The sequence below is a fragment of the Nelumbo lutea genome, chromosome 1 (assembly GCF_056320005.1).
Source record: "Nelumbo lutea isolate HS-2025 chromosome 1, American lotus-T2T, whole genome shotgun sequence".
NCBI classification, from domain to species: domain Eukaryota; kingdom Viridiplantae; phylum Streptophyta; class Magnoliopsida; order Proteales; family Nelumbonaceae; genus Nelumbo; species Nelumbo lutea.
Genome location: NC_142684.1, coordinates 145,858,632 through 145,880,657, shown reverse-complemented (window position 1 = coordinate 145,880,657; position 22,026 = coordinate 145,858,632). Strand labels below are relative to the sequence as shown.

Sequence of the window (22,026 nt, the reverse complement as noted above, 5' to 3'; positions counted from 1 at the left end):
AAGAGTCAGAGGAAACCAGAGATAGCGGAAATTGTATTGATTTTAAGTGCCTCAGAGTCAGAGGAAAGCAGATTATAACAACAAAGGTCCTCCTCTACTAAGGAAACACTTGGGTCGGGACAGCCCATATATCCAATGCAAAAATTTTGCAGAAATACACCAAAAAATGGTAAAAAATGTAGAAAATACCAGAAAATTTTAGAAAATGTAGAAGAATACCAAAAAATTGCAAAAAAAGGTAGAAAAGACCAAAAAGTACAGAAAATGCAGAAAATAACAAAAAAAATTTGCAGAAAATGCAAAATAATGCAAAACTTTTATAAAAGTGCTTTTGCAAAAGTACTTTTATGAAAGTACTTCTGTAAATGTGCTTTCATAAAAGTATTTTTGTAAAAGCACTTTAAGTGCTTTTATGCTTTTGTAAAAGTACTTTTATAAAAATGATTTCATGCTTTCATAAGTGTTTTCATAAAAGTACTTTTGTAAAAGTGCTTTCATAAAAGTGTTTTCAAAAAAGTACTATTAAAAAAGTGCTTTCGTGTAAAAGTATTTTTGTAAAAGTACTTTTATAAAAGTGCTTTCATAAGTCCTTTTCATAAAATTACTCTTGTTAAAGTACTTTTGTATAAAATTGTGTGTAAACACAAAAGTTAATAAAATCGATTTCATTTCATTTTTGAATCCAAAGTGAAATGTGGCATAGTGGTTCTGAAGGCTCATGAGATATGGGCACTATAGGAGGTGTGAGTTGATTCACTTCAACTTCAAGCTTTTGAGATTTGACGAGTAATGAGTATTGTTGACTTTGGTCGAACCCATCTTGGCCCTAATAGGTACCCTCAACCCAACCCACCCTAACCTTTTTTTCTTGACCCTAATTGGTTATTCGACCCATATTGGCCCACCAATAGATTGGGTGGATTGGGTGGATCAAATGGGTTAGGATCAAGATTGTAAGCCCTAGTGAGGTCAGTGTAAGGAGCTCTCTGTGATACAAATAAATCTGGACTCAGGACCCCATCAATTGTGCTTATCTTTAAGCTGTGGCCTGGGTTTTAAACTTTAGGAGATTGTGGTCTGGCTAAGTGGCTACTTAAGGGGCAAAGAATTTCCAGTGCTTCAAAAGTTGCAGAAGTATCTTCCACCCAAGGCTTCCACTTGGGAGAGAGTCGTTCAGGACCCAAGTAAGCAAAAGAATGTGAAAATGGCCATTGATAGTATTTGGAGAGAACAAATTGACTGGTTTTTTTGGTTACAGATTCTTTCTCCCAACACTCTAATAACTAATAACTTATCATACATTGTGTTATATAACCTCATAATCATTGGAGTTGATCTTATTGAACTGACTTTTGATGTTATATAACATCAAAAATTGACTGATTTTTTATGTTAGTCATGTCGAGTATGTTCTGTATTTTCATTTCCGGTATGACATGGATCCCCTTTTCTTGTATGTTGCAATCTATATGTATTAAGGATTTGAAATTTGGTTTCATACCAGGTTTCAAATTTTGCCTGAAATGTTGGTGGAATTTCAAAGTGTTTTGGTAAAAAAGGGCCATTAAACAAGTTGATTTCAAAGTGTTTTGGTAAAAATGTGCTCTCACCTTGTCAGCCTGACATTTTACCATTGCACCAAGCTGGTTCCTAATTTGAAGTTCAGGAAAAGAATATTTGGTATTTTTCTTTACTATTTCTAGGTTTTTTTTTTATTTTTCCTTGGTTTGCTCTTCTGTCTGGTTGTTTTCTCTTATTCACATCAATCTCATTTGAACAAAGTAAAATACTCTAAATTCGTCTTCAATCTGGATCAAAAGTATTGGAGAGTATGTTCTCCATAGTCCATATATTTTGTTCTGGTCATTCCTGAAACCACGGTATAGTAGTTTCAAATTTTTAAATATCTCATCGAAATTTGATATCATTTGCTGTTGGTACATCATACAATTTTACCTTTTCAGCAAACTTACAGAAAAAAAGTTTTTTATTGGTGTTTTTGTTGTTTATGGTCACATATTTTTCCCTGTTTAAATGTACTAAAATAAATTTCTATCTAGATTAGCATGAAGCTTATTGATAAACCATTTCTGGACACTGGGAAATTAGTAAGAAAAAGGGTTCTCACCTCTCAAGCATTCATTTGACTTGGTTGAAAATCTTTTTTTTTTTTTGTTCTTTTTTGGTAAGCACTTGGTTGAAAATTCAAACTAATATTTTCCCTGTTTACTATACCCCCAAAGTATAGTTACTTTCTTCCTTGTCATCCAACTACGGCTAGTAGTATTAGCGTATTACAGGTCATGAGCTGTTGAGAATACTCTCTACCTGGGAAGTTCATTACAGAAGAACTAAGATTTCATAGTGATCTGATTGACTATGGTGGACTTTGAGGTCTGAGTGTTGCTTCTATTTTTGTTATGTGTTTTTTTAGCCCTATTTTATCAACCCACGAGGTTTGCATCGTCCTAGTAACTTTCTTCTTTGATCGGACATGAAGGGGAAAAGTTGGAATTATGCTTGAGGGAAGATATAGCTCTAATGCTAAACTTGGACAAAGCATATTTACATGCAAATTTATCTCCTGATGGGCTTGATATCTCGATACCCATCTGAGGGAAATGAAAATAGAGCACTAAATTTAATTTCCAAACACCAAAGACCACATCGATAGGACGGGCGAAACCCACCCCCACCCGCCCCCTCTAAGCCAATCAAACCGAACTGTGTGCCCAAATTCTGCATCAAAACCCCCGACAATGCTTGCTTTCGTAGAGAAGAAACATCGTCAAATTTCTCTCATTCACTTGTTGAGTAGTATCTAGAAGTCCAATACTTCTCGATCTCTTCTGCTGTTCTTCCTGGTATTCTCCCAGCAATTAGAGCCCACCTGGTCAATCAAAGATACTGAAACTTTAGGTAAAAGAAGACTTTGTTGAGTGAGAAGAAGGGGAAAACGAAAGGCCTCAGACCAACCTATCTCCAATCAGATTATACATTCGAACAATAAGCGTTTCCTCATCCTCTGAGAATTCCAGCTTAGAATCTTGGCTGCTGTTCTCTAAACAAATGTTAAAGTAAAACCAGAAGGAAAATCACATTAACAGAGTATACAATCAGGGTGTCTCAGGTAGGAAAAAAATGAAAAGAAAGAGGCAGAAAAGCCGCTGCGTTTGTATGGGTACCCGAACAAACACCCCGAAAGAAACAAAATAACAAATAATAAATAAGAAGGAAACCATGTAAGATTAAAAAATCAACCGCTCAGTAAAACCGATGCAAGGGGAAAAAATCCAACAAGAAAAATCCGAATGTCATAACAAATAATCAATGCTAAAACTCAGTAATTTCAAGTGGGTACCTCGAGAATCGACAGAGGTATCGTCAGAAGAGTGATCCAAGTCAGCCATTTTTTCCTAGGGAAGAGAAAGATAAGCAAGATCTTGGATTCAATTTGTTGGAGGCAAAAGAAAAAGAATGCGAGGAACTGGTGGTGCTGTGGATGCATTTAAGTAATATTAATAGGAGGAGGAGGGGCGGAGAATCCCGAGAAGAGTGAGGGAAGAAGAACGGGTGTTGAGAAAAGAAAGAAGACCGGTAGGTGTGAAGAGGGAGTCGGAATGCTTGGTTTGATGGGTAGTTGTAAGGATCAAATAACAACAAAGGTTTATGAGTTTATCCCTTTGGACATCACCTTGAAAGCAATAAATGATAAAACCTGCAAACAGCCGGAAAGCTTATGATGACACATAAATCTATTGCCAACAGTAAGAAAACAACATGAACAAAGTACCAAACGTTACAAATATCTCACCCGTCTGGCCATCTCTATCCCTCTTGTACTTACCGACAAAAAATAACCATTAAGTCTTGGGACCCCACCCTTTTTCGTTCTCAACTGAGGTTAGCATGCACGAAGAACAACCCCTGGGCTTGGAGGGGCCCTCCTCAGACTCACAGACCCCAAAGGCAACAGTGATTTTAACAAAGAAAAAAATACATAAAGAAATGGGATGGGATTAATGTGAAAAAATGGTAGGATCCATCTAATGGACGCCATAAAAGTTGCGGAATGGGTGGGTGAATTTCAAAAATTTCTTACTTTTTCCCAACTGGGAATCATATTTCCTAAATTTAGAATACAATATTCAAGGATTCTAATTTAACCATAATCAAACCAGATCTGTACCAAAAGATAAATGGGAAGAATATATCTGATCCGGAGAAGCAGTATCTCCCAAAGTTGGTGTTCACGCCCAAAGAATGCTCCAAGATCCGTTCCTACTGAAGATGACACAGTTGTGGATGGAACAGAACCAGCAGGGTGCGTCCTACACACTGGATCCTTCACAAGAATCATCTGGAATCACTAAACACTGAATCCTTTTAGTCTTTATTGCAAGACTAATGTCAAGAACAGATTTCTTGACTTTCTTTTTCTGCAAATATCTAATCTTGCAAAAACAGATGGCGGCGGTAGGAGGAGAACTCTAAAGGCGAAAAGGCTGAATTGCCTTTTTCTTTTTCTGGAGTATGAATGAAATCCTATCTCAATTCGCAGGAGATATCCTATATCTCTTCAAGGTGGTTCGAAATCTGATATTTCTCTTTCTTGGTTAGGGTTTCTCCTCCTTTCTTCTTGATTAAGAATCCTCCTAATTAGGAGTTATCCCAATCCAAATCAGTATTTGGATAGGGGATAATCTTAATCCTATCTGCAGATAAAGTTAGCTTACTCCTGATCTTATCAGGAGGTTACCAGATTCAAATCTAATTTGAATTTCGTCTCCAAGAGTGGATAAGGCTAAAAGCCCAATCCTTTTACTAACATTAATCTCAGATTCGCCCCAAGGATGGGTGATCATATCAGCCCACCTCGAAATGGGCTTCTGGCCCATTAAGTGTTCAGTGTCTAATTACTTTCCAATCTGCTGTCCAGTTGGGCTTCTTTGTATGGCGTGGGACCCAAGCATTGATCTACACACCAGCCACATGGGTTCGGCCCAGCCGAATTCACTGAAAAACTCAATGAACCCCTTGAGTCCATCATATGGACCCTATGGGCCCAACACTTACATTAAGTGGTCCCTGGGCCAAGCCATCTTATAAAAACCCAGGGACTGTGGGCAGGTGCAAGATTAGCCCATCAGGTATTATCCTCAATGATCTTACACTTAACCTCTCAGCCCTTAATGATCAAGCACTGCCCGACAAGAGAGGACCTCTCCCTCGGCTGCAAGGAACAGTGCCGCACTCTCCTCTCACATGGATCCCGGGAATTAAAACCATTTGCAAACAATTTGAAACCGTACACATATATATATATATATATATATTAATTTTGCAAAACAAAATTCCAACGATTGAAATCAACTGCCGGCAGTTTGGTTTCCATCAAAGAGAGTGCATTCCCGATCATTACCCTTTGTCCAACAAAGTGGCTGATTCTGTCACTATGATCACCCACTCAGATGAATTCTCAAACTGCCCCAACATACCCAGGTTTTGATCCCCGCTAAGGATCTCACTGATTGGCATATCAAAGGCAGCCTGATCCAACACCTAGTGAAGTGTCATAATCGAGTTTAGGGGTCAGGTGTAACTTTCCATTTTTGCCCATCTATCTTCAAGGTCCAGGGCAATACTGGAAATCTGGTCCGGTTCAAGGATTTAAGTAATCCCACACTGCATGTGCCTCGGGTCTTACCCTGGTGGCTGAGACAGGCCATCCCAACACTTGGTGGCACACCAGTATCAGCCTTGGCAGGATAAATCTCCCCAGACTTATCCAACGGCTGTGAACATTTAAAACTAACACGAGTCTCTAAAAATGTCCAGTTTTAAGGTTTTACACAGAATTAAATCAAACAACATGAATCAAACATGCACTTTATTTATTTCCACTAAATAACAAAAGCACATCAAATCAGATTGAAGCTAAGGGCATACAAAAACTGTCTAACATAATGTTGAGAAACCTGAATTCACATTTGCGCCCCATAGAGGGCGTCCCACAAATGCCATACGGCAATATCCCAATCATATATTGTGAATATTTTCCACTGACAATTTAGAAAAATGTGTATATGGGGTGATCGTGAGCGTATTTTATGGGACATAAATGTGATTTGGAGAAAACCTAAATCCCCCCATCCTCCTCTCAAGAGGAGAAAAAAATAAATTTTTTATGATGATGTCCGTACTGTGATTGCATTGCGTGGGTATAATGATGATGATCTGTGTTTCACATGAGATCAATTTGTTGTATTCTAACTTGTAAATTTAGCTGTTCAGCTGTCTGTGAAATCAATGATAACGCTCATCCACCGCAAAATAACCTTTTACGGTCTTACATTGAGAATATCTTTCTGTTTATGTGTTTTATTTAAGGTGGTTGGAATGGTATGGGCATGGACTTGCCTTGATGGAAGTCACAGCTAATGTGTGTTTATCCTAAACAAAAGGAAAAAAAAAAGATAAGGATGCTAATGGGAAAATAATATCAAGGGTATACAGCTCTGGACTTAATCCTTTAATCTTGGATTTTTGGTAGAATCGTAAATCTAGCAATTTGGTCCTTGCAAAATATTGGGTCAAGGTGTGAATACTCTTGCTTTTGTTTGATATCATATAATTTCAATCATGTCGCTAAATCAAAGTTATTTGGGTAGTTGATAGCAATGTTTTAAATGAAAGTTTATATAATATTGAGTATGCAACCTATGATCTAATGACCAGATTAATGGACTAAATTATTCTTAACCAAATCAATGATTTTTAACTGACTGATAGATTTTAACATAACCGAATTGAATGATGGTTCCTACGGTTCAACCGATCAAATTAATGGCGGCAAATTAAGAACACTAGTTGATAGCAATACTGTTGAAGTGGAAGCGGTCAACGTCTCCACACTGCCACCTCTTCTAACCACAAGATCTGCATAAACGGCTGAGGTATTCCGGCTTGGGATCCAAAATGTCGTGATTAAAGGCAACTTGGCATAAATGACCCTCTAACCACAAGATCATACTCTAATCTAATGTATTTTATTTTATTTTTTTACCGTTGCATCGTATGCCGTGCCGGCGTCACATCCAACGCGACGGAAGAAAACCAATGAAACTTGTCTCTCGGTAAAATGATTAGAATATATTCATGGAATAGTTTGGTTGGAATGATGGAATGTTGGGGATTGCGCATTGTTAGTTGTTTGTTGCTCATTGAGCTACGCCTACCAACACCAATAAGCAATCCAGCTCCCCTGACCCTAATTGATTAATCCATCGATAATATATTTAGTACAATTGGATACGAACACCATTGGAAAGTAAACAAGGATACATAATAACATGGGTCGAGTTAAAGAGACGCTCGATGGTGCCAATCTGCCAGAGAGGGTTAAAACTCATGTTGTTTCCGGCAACGCATATCAACAGGCACCAATTCCTTCAAATACCAAGACCCCTTTATATATATATAAAAAAAGCGCATGAGAGGCATAAAAAGAGGCAACGTGGCCGCTTCTGGTGTTGGAGAAAAGCGTCTACTAGAAAAAACATTCAACGGTCAAAATCCTGTCGGATTGATGATTCGGCTGCATACATTTAATCCAACGGTTAGTGTGCACTTGTGCATTTAATGTCACAAAATCCTACATTTAATTGTCCAACGGTTAATGTGCATTTATGTTTTGTGTAATTAATGTACATGCATTTAATTGTCCAACGATTAATGTGCAAAAAAGGGACTGTTATTTGTGTTTAGTGTAATGAATAATCCAACGGTTAATGTTTAATGTACACGTGCATTAAAATACCTCATTTGCAAAAAAGGGACTGTTGTACCAGGCGACTGTTTCTAAAAAGAACCTCATCGTTCTGCACTCGGGATTCCGATCTTAGAAGGCGACTTTGCCTCACTTTGCACCATCATCGTTCTGTTCTGTAGCAGCACTGTATATCATCGATTTCTCACACTCGATGGCGGTTTTCACATTTAATGTTTCTTCACAACATCATCTTGATTTTTAATGGTCACAATGGCGGTTTTTACTTCTTCTCGGCTGAACACGGGCGACTTTCTTCTTTTCGAACATCATGTAGAAAGCGGGGACTGTTCACCAGGCGACCGTTTCTATAAAGAACCTCATCGTTTTTAATGGTCACATTGTGATGAAAGAAGATTTGCCCGACCTCGTAATCATTCGACATGTGGCGAAGGCAACAGCTCGGCATGATAGTACATCTAAGACGCAAGTTCCGAAAGGAGGAATCAGTGGTCTGAACTCCCTACAAGGAGCCTGAATTCCCCGTAAGAAATCCGAGCTCTCCCTTAAGCCCCGAGCCTTCCAAGCACAAAAGGCAACGATCCAAACTGGCCTGTCACATGGCAGTTCGGGACACACCTCTATCTGAACTCAAGACTTTACCTCGCCCACCACTCTAGCACTTCACCTCCAAGACGCCAAACTGAATAACCGTACCACGCCTAACACCGAAGAAGTCCGTACCCAGGGGCGGCGCACCTGACTGACTTGGGATCTGACGCTTGACAGCCGCACTCCAACGGCCACCTGCTACCGCCATCTCCAGTTGCAGAGACGACTCTGACAAAGAGAGCAGTGGCGGTTCTGTCCCAGCAGAGGTGATGACACCCGAACTGGCAGGAGCACAAAGATAATCATACCCGACCTGACAGAAGCTTAGGAGTGAATGCGCGAGGTGGTTATAAAAGGCTCCCTACCCCCCAAGAACGAGGTATGTGAACTTTGCGCCATCTGGTTTTATCTTGCCTTTGAGAGAATACTAACTTGAGCTTCGGAGCAATCTCACCGGGTTCCTCCCCGAAGATTCCCCACCTTCTTCTTCGTTTCAGGCCCCCTGTTGCTCCAGTCAGAGGCAAGGTCGTTGACAGATAGGACCGGCCGGATTGCGCACCATCAATTGGCATCGTCTGTGGGCACGCTTCCAAAAGCCTCCCTCTAAAACTATCATAACCTCTTTTTTCTCCAAAAAACCCCAACACTTATGGCTTCTTCATGCAATGTCGGATGTGGCACGGAGATGAACACCGTCGGGGAACAACTTTAAGTCCCCGTGGTGTGCATCGGGCAGTTCACCATCCCCCTTCCGGTGGATGGGATCCCCAGCCTGAATGCGCCACGAACAGTGGCGCCCATAAACCTTCCCGCCATGAATGTCCCCTTTCCGCTCCCTATCGAAACAACCTTTATTGAACCAACTGCTATCCCCCTAGCGACTAGCCAGAGCCAGTTTGACGACCTGATGCAGTACATGCGGACAATGCAAGCCCAAATGCAGTAGTTCCAGCAGCATCAGCTCCAGCAGCACCAAGTACTGCACCACCTCTCTCAACATCACTATCAGCAACAATTCCCCCAACTGCCTATCAACCAATCGCAGCTTCCACCGCGACATCCTCCTCCAAAGCCAGTCAAGGCTTCCCCCCAGGGTGGACGCCATCACCGAGGAGAAGCCTCCCAACTTCAGAACCCCCCTAATAGTCAAGCCTCATCCCCGGGCAAAAGGGAAAGAAAAATCACCCCCGCCTCGCAACTCGTAGGCGGGTCGGGAACCTCGCCTGCAAAGTCAGCACCTCAGGGCTCCAAGCCTGAGTTCCAGCTCTCAGAAAACCGATTTAGCGGACTACCAACATTCCAGGCCTATCGAGCTCGGCAACACAGAGGCCAGCAGCGATAGCACCAGGCCCACTCAACAACGAAGGCGTCGGCGAAGCCGCTGAACTGCCACACATGTCCTGCCTGAGCTCAGAGGTAAAGAAGAGACAAGCTCGGACGAGGTAAAAGCAGCCCCTATTCTCTCAGTTTCTTCCCCCTCTCATCAGAACTCCTTGTAGTCCCCATGCCCAGAGACTTCAAACTCCCCTCTCTAGACAAGTATGATGGGTCCTTCGACCCCAGCGACCACGTCAATGCCTTCCAATCCCAAATGCACCTAGCAAGGTCCAGTGAGTCATGCATGTGCGTGGCCTTCACCACCACTTTCAGAGGGGTGGCCCGCACCTGGTACAGAAACCTGGCCCCCGGGTCAATAAGAAGCTGGACCCAGTTCGTGCAGGTCTTCACCGCACACTTCGTTACTAGCAAGTGGTGCCCCAAAACCGAGGAAAGCATCTTCGGAGTGGTTCAGAGGGAAGGTGAATCCATTCGGAGCTCCATCAAGCGGTTCAATGATGCGTGCTTGCAGATACCGCGACTAGACCCTGCGGTACAGCTCGTGGCAGCCAAGAGAGGAGTAATGCACAAGGAGTTCAAATGGCACATGGTGGCCAGCCAGCCCGCGACCATGGCCGAATTCCTCAAGCTCACGGACAAGTTCATGAGAACAGAGGAAGAGATCAACCAAAGGATCGAAGGCGAGGTCGAGAAAAGAAAAAGAGAAGGCGAACCCTCCAACCTAGGTGACAGAAAAAACCCAGCCCAGGAGGCGAAGCTAAGCCAGCTGTCCCGAGCTCCCTTAGCAGCTCGGATGAACTACACACCCTTAAACACAAGGCGGACTGGGATCTTGATGACGATCAAAGACGCCCCATACGTAAAGTGGCCACCTCGCCTAAATGGGAACCCAAACGATAGACAAAAATTTGTACTATAGTTTCCATAGAAATCATGGTCATAATACCGAACAGTGTAATAATCTCCGGGACGAGATAGAGGGACTCATCCGCCGCGGGTACTTGAGAAATTTTGTACAACACAATAATAAAAATAATAATAATAATAATACATACCGACAAGGGGAGCACAGTAAGGATGCTCCCGAATCGAGCAGCAGGCCAGCCGAACCATCGCAAAGACAGCCTCCGGAAGAGAGGCCAGTTTGGGAAACCATCCACGTAATAGTGGGAGGATCGGTGGTAGCAAGTTGTACTTCAGTGGCAGCCCGGACGTCAGTTCACGAAGCAACCCGAGAAGAGCATAACCCTCCAAAGAGGTCGAACACGGAAGAAAAAATCTTCTTCACGGAAGACGACGTGCAAGGTGTCCACTACCCCCACGATGACGCGCTTGTCATAAAACTAAGGATCAGCGACTTCGAAATCAGGCGCATACTTGTGGATTTAGGTAGCTCAGCAGACATCCTCTTCAAGTCGGCATTTGACCAGCTTCAGTTGCAGAGAAGCGAGTTGAAGCCTGCGAACGCTCCCCTGGTGGGCTTCAACGGAGAAGAAGTCAGGCCCTTTGAGAAAATAACAGTACCTGTGGAAGTCGGCACATGGCCTTATGCGGTGAGACTCAACCACGATTTCCTGGTGGTCGCGGCCCCCTCCCCATACAATGCCATAATAGGGCGGCCAATTACGCATGTCCTACGGGCAGTGGTCTCCACCTACTATCTGGCAATGAAGTTCCCTACTGACTTCGGTGTGGGGCTAGCGCAGGGCAACCAGCTTGAGTCCCACAAGTGTTATGTTGCCGCCCTGAAAGGAAAAACTAAGGCGAACGACGACCTCGATCTGGAGCGGCCTACGAAGCAAGGCAAGGAATGAGCTTCGCCCACAAAGGAAACAGTCGTAATCCCGACTTCAACTATGGATCCGGTTCGAATGCTACAAATCGGTGCTTCCGTCAAGGAGCCTCTACGAACCGAACTGGTCAGTTTCTTACTTCAAAATTTAGATATTTTTGCATGGTCCGCGGCCGATATGCCCGGTATTGACCCTAGCCTTATAACTCACAAACTTAATACTAACCCTGTAGTCAGACCCATTAGACAGAAGAAATGCAACTTAGCCCTGGAGCGCTGGAGGGCGGTCAACGAGGAGGTCGAAAAGCTCCTCGTAACAGACTTCATAAGGGAGGTTCATTATCGAGCTGGGTATCCAACCCAGTGCTGGTGAAAAAGGCAAACGGCAAGTGGCGCATGTGCGTCGACTACACCAACCTGAACCGAGCTTGCCCAAAATACTACTTCCCCCTCCCCATAATTGATCGCCTAGTGGACACGACCTTGGGACATGAGTTGCTAAGCTTCTTGGACGCCTACTCAAGTTACAACCAAATCAGGATGGACCAGTCTGATGAGGAAAAAACTAGCTTCATAACCGAGTTCGGCCTGTACTGCTACGAGGTCATGCCCTTCGGACTGAAGAATGCTAGGGCGACTTTCCAGAGACTTGTAAATAAGTTGTTTTCGGCCCTTAATTGGCACAGAAATAGAATGTTATGTAGACGACATGGTCGTCAAGATGCAGTTTCCACAAGAATTAATACAAGACTTAGATTCTGTCTTCCAAATTCTGCATCAATTTAGCATGAAATTGAACCCCAACAAATGTGTCTTTAGTGTCACCTTGGGTAAGTTCCTAGGGTACACTGCCAACCGGTGCGGTATTGAGGCCAACCCGGACAAGATAAAGGCCATCCTAGATATGAGACCACATCGAAAAGTAAAAGAACTTCAGAGGCTAAACGGCCGCATAGCCGCTCTGAGCCGCTTCATGTCCAAATCGGCAGACCGCGCTGTCTGCCTTTTTTTAAGGCAATCAAAGGCAAAGGGTTCAAATGGACCTGAGACTGCCAGCTCACGTTCGATGAGCTAAAAAACTACCTCGCTAGTGTGCCGATCTTAACCAGGCCCGAGGAGGGCGAGGTCTTAGAACTGTACCTCTCGGCAAGCAACGAGGTGGTCAGTTCGGTACTAATAAAAGAAGTAGATCGAGTCCAGTGGCCCGTCTATTATATTAGTAAAATTCCGCAGGGAGCGGAGACGAGATACCCGCAGATAGAAAAGCTAGCATATGCACTGGTAATTGCAGCTCGGAAACTCCTCCCATATTTCCAGGCTCACATTGTCATGGTCTTGACCGACAAACCTCTGAGGCAAGTCTTACTCAAGCTTGAGGTTTCCGGTCGGCTAACGAAGTGGGCCATCGAGCTCAGCGAGTACGACCTCCAGTATAAGCCATAAACTGCTATTAAGGCCCAAGCCTTAGCAGATCTTATCGCCGAGTGCACGTTTAGCTTCGAAGTCCTTGGGCCGGTTGAGCCCGAGATCCCCAGTTCGGGTGAACTCGGAGCTCCCAAGCCAATAGAGTCTGAACACCGTGAAGTAGTAGCCAGTGTGGCATCTCTCCGGGTTAGGCCAAACACGAACTGGGATGAGGAACCCTGGATCCTTCACGTGGATGGCTCCTCGAATCAACAGCGCAGCGGGGCTGGAATAGTACTATGCGGCCCAGGTGGCACGAAATTTGAATACGCACTACGCTTTGAGTTCACGGCATCCAACAACGAGGCAGAGTACGAGACACTGGTAGTCGAGTTGAACCTAGCGCAAAAGGTAAGAGCAAAGCACGTAGTTATCTGCAGTGATTCCCAGCTCGTGATCAATCAAGTTACGGGCGAATACGAAGCACGCGAACTCACTATGATTGCGTACTTGGCAAAAGTAAAGGAGGCTCTACTCAACTTCCAGTCACACTTCATCAGGCAAATCCCGAGGTCAGAGAACACTGAGGCCTACGTCCTGTCTCGGTTAGCCAGCACGAGTCACAACACCATGAGAACCGTGTACATAGAGGACTTACCTCGACCTAGCATTCTCGGTGGGGCAAAGGAGGTCACTCCCGTCCTTGAAGCAGAGCCGAGCTGGATCGACCCACTCGCGATCTTCTTGCTAGATGGAACCCCCCCTGCGGACCGCAATGCAGCTAGGAGGGTGCAGCGCTAGGCAGCCAAATACGTCATAATAGACGAATGGTTGTACCGACTGTTCTACACGCTCCCCTACCTGCGTTGCTTGCGACCTGCCGAAGTCAAGCTCGTACTTCGCGACACTCATGAAGGTCTGTGCGGCGGACACCTGGAGGGCAGAGCCCTTGCCCAAAAGGCACTTCGATAAGGATAATACTGGCCAACGATGAAGGCAGAGGCTGTCGAGCTCATCAGAAAATGTGACAAGTGTTAGAAGCATGTCAACATCCACCATCAGCCTGCCGCCGACCTCAAGTACCTCACCAGTCCATGGCCCTTTGCGCAATGGGGCATCGACCTCCTAGGGCTATTCTCGCCAGCAATAGGTGGGAGGAAGTTCCTAGTGGTAGCTGTAGATTATTTTACAAAGTGGATAGAAGTTGAACCCCTGGCAACAGTTACAGCCTAAAACGTGCATAGTTTCTTTTAGAAGAACATAGTATGCCGCTTCGGGTTACCTCGGGTACTGGTCTCCGAAAATGGCAAGCAGTTCGATGATATCAAGTTTCAGGAGTGGTGCCAAGGTATGGGAATCCGGCAGAACTTCGCATCGGTCGCACACCTGCAGGCGAACGGTCAGACAGGAGTAATGAACAGAGCCATCCTCCACAGACTAAAAGCACGACTGGACCGAGCTAAGGGGTTGTGGGTGGACGAGCTACCAAGTGTTCTATGGGCTCACCGAACCACAGAAAAAACCGCCACAGGAAAAACCCCCTTTAACCTCACCTACGGGATTGAAGCGGTAATCCCGGTGGAGATCGAAATACCTACACTACGACCAGAAGTGTACGACGATCAAACAAAAGGAGATGAGTTGCGTACCAACATCGACCTACTGGACGAGGTAAGAGACCTCGCATACATCCAAGCCGCAACTTACCAGCAAAAGATAGCTCGGTACTACAATGCCAGAGTAAAAAAGCGGAACTTCCGCGTCGGCGACCTTGTTCTCCGTAAGATCATGGCACCCGAGCCCGGTGTGGGCAAACTTGGACCGAATTGGGAAGTATCCTACCGAGTTAAGAGAGCACTCAGAGGGGCATACGAGCTCGAAACTTTAGAGGGCAAACAAGTACCCCGAGCTTGGAACGTTGTTAACTTGAGATGATACTACCTATAGATCACCAAGCGAAGTGAACCAAGTCGCTACCAGAGCCAAAGGGTTAGGACGCCGAGTTAACAATGACCTCGGCATGGGCAAGCGAAGGCAAAAGATGCCAACTAAAAGCTCAGGCAAAGTGCCAACAACGAACTAATAGGGGCATCGACATATGGTCAGTTCGGCAATACGGCCAGTTCGGAGGAAAGAGCAACCAACACTTAATCAAAAGAAAATCATTCCATTGCAAATGTACTTTGCAATGACATATATATATATATATATATATATATATATATATATATATGTATATACATTTTATAGGCTTGGAGCTACTTCTTCACCATCAGAAGTCACTTCAACGATACCCGAAAGTCCTGCCTCGCCCTTAGAATCTGGCTCACCATCAGCAGCGTTGGCCATCTCCTGAGTAATGCGTGAAGTAGATATGACACTAATATCAAGCTCGGGGTACATACTCCGAATCATCCACTGGCTTAGCTTAAAACCCCTTCTGTACGAGTCCACCATCAGGTCATCAAAGTTCAGCGAGGCGATATACTCATCGATGGCCTTCTTCTTGGCATCTTCAATACCTTGAGAAAAGATCTGCATCCTCTCCCTAATGTCCTTTTGAAGGTATTCGACCTGATGCTGCAAATCCAGCCTCAAGTCTGCCATGTGCTTCACTACGACTCCCATGTGCTTCACATCGCCTGGTTTGTGCAGCGCGAGCAGCCACCTCAGTAGCTCGGGAAGTTGCCTCTGCAGCACGGAAAACCTCTTCGGCAGCTCGCGCCTGCCTTAAGCACCTTTACACCTGGGTCACTAAGGCATGGATAGAAGAATTCACCTACCAAAAGGGAAGAACAAGTGATCAGAAAGAACGACAGCAAGAGGGATAAAAGCAAAGAGCCCGACAAGAAATCTGACTTACCACCATGGCATGAGTGACAGCGTGAGCCACCTGGTTCAAAGGAAGATCGGTCCACGCCACGACTTCCTCAGGGTAAATGGCCTCCCTACTCTTCTGAAGAGCGTGGTTCGGCGACAACACACTCCTGAATTCCCCTTGGGCTCCCGAGCCTGAGGGCCCAACTCGCGTATAAGCAGACCCAGAGTAAGCGGGAGCCCCAAAGTAAGCGGAAGCCCCCGTGTAAGTAGTCTCGGCATAAGGGGCCCCTGCCGCTTCTTGCATTGGAGGAGCCATCTCGGGCTCCCTTGGCGGATCCTCTAGCGGGTAGCCTAGTACCTTGGGGCAGCTCGACACGAGTTCGTTTGGCAACTCGCTTTCTCCTCTTCATGCCGTGAAACTGGCGCCCACCATGAGTCCCTTCTGAGTCCATCACACCTACAAAAAGAGTTCGACATTAGAAAAAACAAAAGAATAGAGCAAAACAAAAAACCTCTGAGTAATGAACCTACCTGAACTCAGGCCGGCCGCAAATGAGCTTGGCCTCCGTCAGATACTGATAGCATTTTTGCCCAAGCCGTGCCCATTGCTGGAGGCCCTTCACTGGTTTGAAACGGCCACCCCAATACACTTCGCACCCCGAAGTAGTCCCGCTTTCACGCCAGGACCTTGTTGGGAAGTTCATGTAAAAGCTTAAAACTCGGGCAAGGAGACATGTAATACGCCCACCTACGCCCAGGAAGGGGACCCGCTTGCTTCTTAAGCATTAAAATGGAAGAGAAGATCTCCAAGTCTAAAGAGAAGCCCTGTTCGCAAAATAGGGAGATTGTCCCCACCAAGATACAAATGGAATTCGGGTGAAGCTGGCTGACCGTAACGCCGAAGTGGTTCAAGACCTCAACAAGGAGGGGGTGGAAAGGCAGTCGCAGTCCCGCAGCGAGCTTCTCCCAAAATATCACGATCTCTTTAGGACCATATTCCCAAGGAAAGCTACCCGAAGGTATGAAATAGGCGTACTCCCTAGGCAAGTTGTAATAGGTAATAAGGGATTGGAGCCCCTCAGGCGTTATGGTCGAGGGACCAAACTTGTTTAACATCCGACCCCAACAAGAGGTGGACACCAAACTACCCGAGACGACTCGCCCTACGGGTTCGAACTCTTCCTCAAGCTCTACCTCCGGTTCGCTAGGACCATCAGGGGATGCAACTCGGTTCGTAGAACCTGCATCTGACCCACTTGAAGAACCGTCTGAGCTATTTGAGCTAGACATCGAGGAGAGAAGATGGATTCCAGGAAAGTACTCACCTGGAAAAAGGCTTGAACGGACTACGGGAACTTGAACACGAGCAAAAAACCTTGAATGCGAACTAAAAGCTTGGATGCGAGCTGAAACTTGGATGTGAGCTCAAAAGGCAAAGCGCAGAAGTGACAAAGCGACTGGGGTGACCCACTATTTATACCCACAGTGACCGAGAACCAACGATGTAGATCAAAACCAATCCGACGCCCCGCAGTCGTGCTGACCGCACGTCCCTTGAGACCGAGATGTGATTGGCGCACGTCTTTCTGAAATTGACAGAACGCTAGCGCACGTCTCCTCGCATTAAAGGCGGTAGCGACGCGTTTTTTCAAATTTGAAAAGACCCGTTGTCACGTCTCCCAGCGGCGCACTTTTTTGAAATTTGAAATAAGCGCGCGCCGCCACGTCTGTCAGCATTTTTAGACAGATTGGCACGCTTCCCATCTCTTTGGCGCTCGAGAAACCCAGAAAATTTTGGATGAACACCTTGTGCTATTAGTCAAAACCAATTCGAAATATGAGACAAATCCATCTGCCACCTCGCGAACTCCTCGCGCCAAGGCAAGTCTCTTAAACACGAGGAGTGGGGGGCAATTGATGAAGGAAGATTTGGCCCGATCTCGTAATCCCTCAACACATGGCGAAGGCAATAGCTCGGCACGACAACACGCTCAAGATGCGAGCTCCGAAAGGAGAAACCAGTGGTCCGAACTCCCTACAAGGAGCCTGAATTCCCCGTAAGGAGCCCGAGCTCTCCCTTAAGCCCTGAGCCTTACAAGCACAAAGGGCAACGACTCGAACTGGCCTGTCCCATGGCAGTTCGGGACACATCTCTATCCAAACTCAAGACTTCACCTCGCCCGCCACTCCAGCACTTCGCCTCCAGGATGCCAAATTGAACAACTGTACCACGCCTGACATCGAGGAAGTCCGTACCCAGGGGTGGCGCACCTGACTGACTTGGGATTTGACGCTTGACAGCCGCACTCCAACGGCCACCTGCCACGACCACCTGCTATCACCATCTCCAGTTGCAGAGACGGCTCCGACAAAGAGAGCAGTAGCAGTTCTGTCCCAGCAGAGGTGATGACACCCGAACTGGCAATAACGCAAAGATAATCATACCCGACCTGACAGAAGCTTAGGAGTGAGTGCGCGAGGTGATTATAAAAGGCTCCCTACCCCCCAAGAACAAGGTATGTGAACTTTGTGCCATCTGGTTTTATCTTGCCTTTGAGAGAATACTAACTTGAGTTTCGGAGCAATCTCATCGGGTTCCTCCTCGAAGATTCCCCACCTTCTTCTCCGTTTCAGACCCCCTGTTGTTCTAATCAGAGGCAAGATCATTGACATATAAGACCGGCCGAATTGCGTACCATCACACAGCACCGTACATCATCGATCTCTCACATTCAACATTCCGATCTGGTCGTACTTTTCCTTATCACATCATCGTTCGTAGGCTTTTTTCCGGTTTTTCATTTGCGGCTGGAAGCGGATGCATAACTCCTCACCCGACCCCCCCAACCCCCAACTGCAATAGTGGGATAACCTCACATTTCTTGAGCGGTTGCACTTTGCACTCATGAGATGGATTGTTTGGGTGTATCTTTTTTGTTTATTAACTTCATTCTTTATCTTCTTTTCAATGTTTTTAATCAGAGTTTTCGTATTTTTTAAATGGGCCTTGTTGTTCATCGATTAAATAGGAATTCATGGACAGCTTAAAATAATATGTTTTGGAATTTGTAGTTCCCATGGTGTATAATGTAGCTCTTTCTTTCAGTTGTCTTCACTAGGGTTGAAATATGCCTTTTTCCGTTGAAACCCCACTTTCAGTCTTCGCCTTCAAACGTGTTATCACGTTCTTAACGTGGTAGGCAAAAGCAAAACATTAATTGATTTCAAAAGACTAAGGGCAGGTTGGTCATTACGGGGATACGAGGAACCAACTTTCTGGTTTGGTTTCAGTTGGGTGAGGATCCCTTTCGTTACATTCATTTTTTTCACTGACTGAATCCAACGAACAACAATAACAATGAAAGAAAGAGGGAGTAATGACACATCTCCTTTGTTCCGTATGACTAAATGTATTTCTCTCTCCTTCTCACTCTTTTACTTTATTTCGTCAGCCTATGGAGTTTGTAGACTGATGGGTTGATGAAAAATGGGATAGAGTAGAGAGAGAGCGCAGGAGTCTTGACCATTGGCGTTGGCTTTCGTGTCGGCGTTGTGTCCAGCTTCCATGCGTGACAAGTAGAGTTTTTTGCGAGTCTTTTTTATTGCATTTTAGGTTAATTTTTTATCACTATTTTTATATTATAGATATTGATCATCATCACTATTTTTACTTCTTATTTGTCTTTTACATACATAAAAATCTTGTGCTTGATCACCTTCTGGCTTCTCGAGTTCTTAAACCGCTTTTATTCATCTACCCCGATGATTGGTGTGACATAATCTGATGGAGTGATGGGCAAAGACATGTAAGCTGCCACGGCACCAACAAAACCCGGCGGATAAATCCCGGTGAACCCGCTGAGGTGGACAAAGCCCGATGCACTCATTGAACACTACCCATTGGACATAGCCCGATGGGCAAAGGCCTGTTGGACATAACCAGATGCCTATGCAATTTCTTATTCTTGAGCCGCTGAGGCCGTTGGTTAAAGGCCTGTTGTGTCTCGAACTGCTACTAACTGACAGTTGATCGATGGCCTGACAATCGACCAGGGAGAGAGGGGTGGCGGTGGTACCCTAGAAGAGCTGCTACTGACTGATAGCTGAGTAGGATCGAGGGCCTCAGCCTGACAGACAGGAGAGGGGAGCGGATAAGAAAAAGAGAGAGTGTGGGAGCGAGAGGGAGAGAAGGTGGGAGAGAGTAGTAGTTGCAGTGATGGTGGTACCTTAAGAAAAAGAGAGATTGTGGGAGCGAGGGAGATAGAGAGGGAAAGATGAACCAAGGAAGAAGAAGCAGCAAGGGAGAGAGTTCTTTGTGGGAAAGATCAATCCGTTTCTATGTTCTTTTCTCACTACGTTCGTTTTCCTTATCTTCTTATTCCTTTTTGTTAATGTCAAGAGTTCTTGTTGGATTTCTTATTTTTGGATGTTTCAATAGATTTTCTTGATCGTTCGAGCTCCATTGGTACTCTTAGGTGGGTTTTCGGATTTCTTGGTTCGGGAGAGAAATGAATCTGGAGTTCTGGTACTATGGACTCGACAGTTGTTGATTTGAGACTCCTGATCTACTATATGGGGGCGGAAATTCAAATAATAAGCATGACAAGGATAAAGGTGTTAATATTCAGGTTCTTCTCCATTGCAGGTTAGTCAAACCTAATCTTTCCTTGAATTTCTGTTTAATGGAGAATTTTTTATGAGTTTCGGACTATAATGACTTCTTTTTTCTAGACCCTTGAGCGAAGATGAAATGAGGGTCAAGAAACCTGTGGTGATTTCTTGCAACGAGCATAGACGAGAAGTATCTGCCATGCAGAACACAGCCAACAAGCATATGGATAGCTTTTGTATTTGACAAGGTTTAACACTTGAACCGCTCCCCCATTCATCACAACTCCCGCATTGATCTTTAAAACTATGGAATTAGAACTTGTGATCTGTTTTATAACGTATTATATAACTGTACACTATTCTGTGTAGGTTTTTGGTCCGGCATCTCAACAGAAGAATTTGTTTGATCAAGCCGTTTCTCCTATTGTCAATTGAAGTTCTTGAAGGTTACAACTCACATTTTCGCATGCGGTCAGACAGGTACAGGGAAAACATACACAATGGAAGGAGGGTGAAGAAAATCAATGGTTTTTCATTGGTTTACTTATCCATTCTGGTCTTACCATGCTTTCTGGAATTTGAGAGCCTCTTTCTTCTTGTTTTTTGTCTTTGTAGAATAGGGATTTACCAAGTGATGCGGGTGTTATCCCTAAAGCTGTTCAACCAATCTTTGACGTACTTGAAGCTCGAAGGTTACATTATTAGATCTGTACAATGAGTAAATAACCGATCTTTTGGCTCCTGAAGAATGCACAAAATTCATTAATGACAAGTCAAAGAAACCAATAGCTCTCGTGGAAGATGGAAAAGGGGGTGTTTTTATGAGAGGCCTGGAAGAGGAGATGGTCGGAGATATTCTAGCAAATGAAATATATAAGATCGTGGAGAAAGGGTCTGCTAAAAGATCGTACTACAGAAACCTTGCGTAATAAGCATTGCTGTTGCTCCCTCTCAATATTTTCTATCACAATCCACATCCAAGGAGTGTACACCTGGGGGAGAAATGATGATTAAATGTGAAAAACTTAATTTTGTTGACTTTGCTGGACATCACATTCTACTAGTGGTTATTCTTCAACATATGAACTCTAGCCCTTTAATCTATGGGCTATTAGCATAGGTTCAGACATACAAGTGCACAACTTCAAATGTTAACATTCACACTCAAATATATAATTGTAAGTAGAACTATGTTTACAGGGAATAGCAAGAGAAGCTGGAGAGGTTAATAAAAGTTTGCTTACACTTGGTCGTGTTTAATTGTGAACTATTTAATTGTATTCTGTTGCTATCATTTTAAATGGATTTAGGGTTAACTGGTTTTCTTTTTAATTGCTAATACTATCGAGGGGAAACCGTGCTAAGCACGGGGTGAATAATATTGAATAATTGGGAGTAAAAAATGAAGAAAATTGACAGTGCGGTAGTAGGGTCCAATCCTAGGCGGGAACAATGGGACCCACATTTGGGGCCAAGCCTAGGTGGGAACAATGGGACACATCGCCGAACTGACCCACCTTGTAACAGCTCGGGATACACATTGCCGAACTGACCCACCTTGTAACAGCTCGGGATACACTTTGCCGAACTGACCTACCTTGTAACAGTTCGGGATACATTTCGTCGAACTGACCCATCTTGTAATAGTTCGGGATGCCTTCAAGCTCAAGACCGTCTCGCT

The 22,026-nt window shown here is 44.7% G+C and overlaps 1 protein-coding gene and 1 long non-coding RNA gene across 2 annotated transcripts; one reads left to right on the top strand and one right to left on the bottom strand.

Annotated features, from left to right (window-relative positions):
* Positions 1–2,520: 2,520 nt before the first annotated feature.
* On the bottom strand, positions 2,521–3,816 carry LOC148878169 (transcription factor CPC-like). Its single transcript, XM_088950130.1, has 3 exons — positions 3,362–3,816; positions 2,977–3,061; positions 2,521–2,890 (listed from the first exon to the last, which is right to left on the bottom strand). Exons 1-3 carry the CDS (start codon positions 3,408–3,410, stop codon positions 2,800–2,802), a joined length of 225 nt encoding a protein of 74 aa, XP_088806256.1. The 5' UTR covers positions 3,411–3,816; the 3' UTR covers positions 2,521–2,799.
* A 16,393-nt stretch (positions 3,817–20,209) lies between these two features.
* LOC148878168 (uncharacterized) lies at positions 20,210–21,117 on the top strand. Its single transcript, XR_016105524.1, has 4 exons — positions 20,210–20,379; positions 20,466–20,593; positions 20,715–20,825; positions 20,961–21,117. It is a non-coding gene; the product is annotated as an uncharacterized LOC148878168 (long non-coding RNA).
* Positions 21,118–22,026: the final 909 nt, after the last annotated feature.

Coding starts and splice junctions, on each gene's coding strand:
- LOC148878169 (XM_088950130.1), bottom strand. CDS start 3,410: ATGGCTGACTTGGATCACTCTTCTGACGATACCTCTGTCGATTCTCGA. Junction 3,062..3,361: donor TACCTCTGTCGATTCTCGAG/GTACCCACTTGA, acceptor ACATTTGTTTAG/AGAACAGCAGCCAAGATTCT. Junction 2,891..2,976: donor TATAATCTGATTGGAGATAG/GTTGGTCTGAGG, acceptor TTGATTGACCAG/GTGGGCTCTAATTGCTGGGA.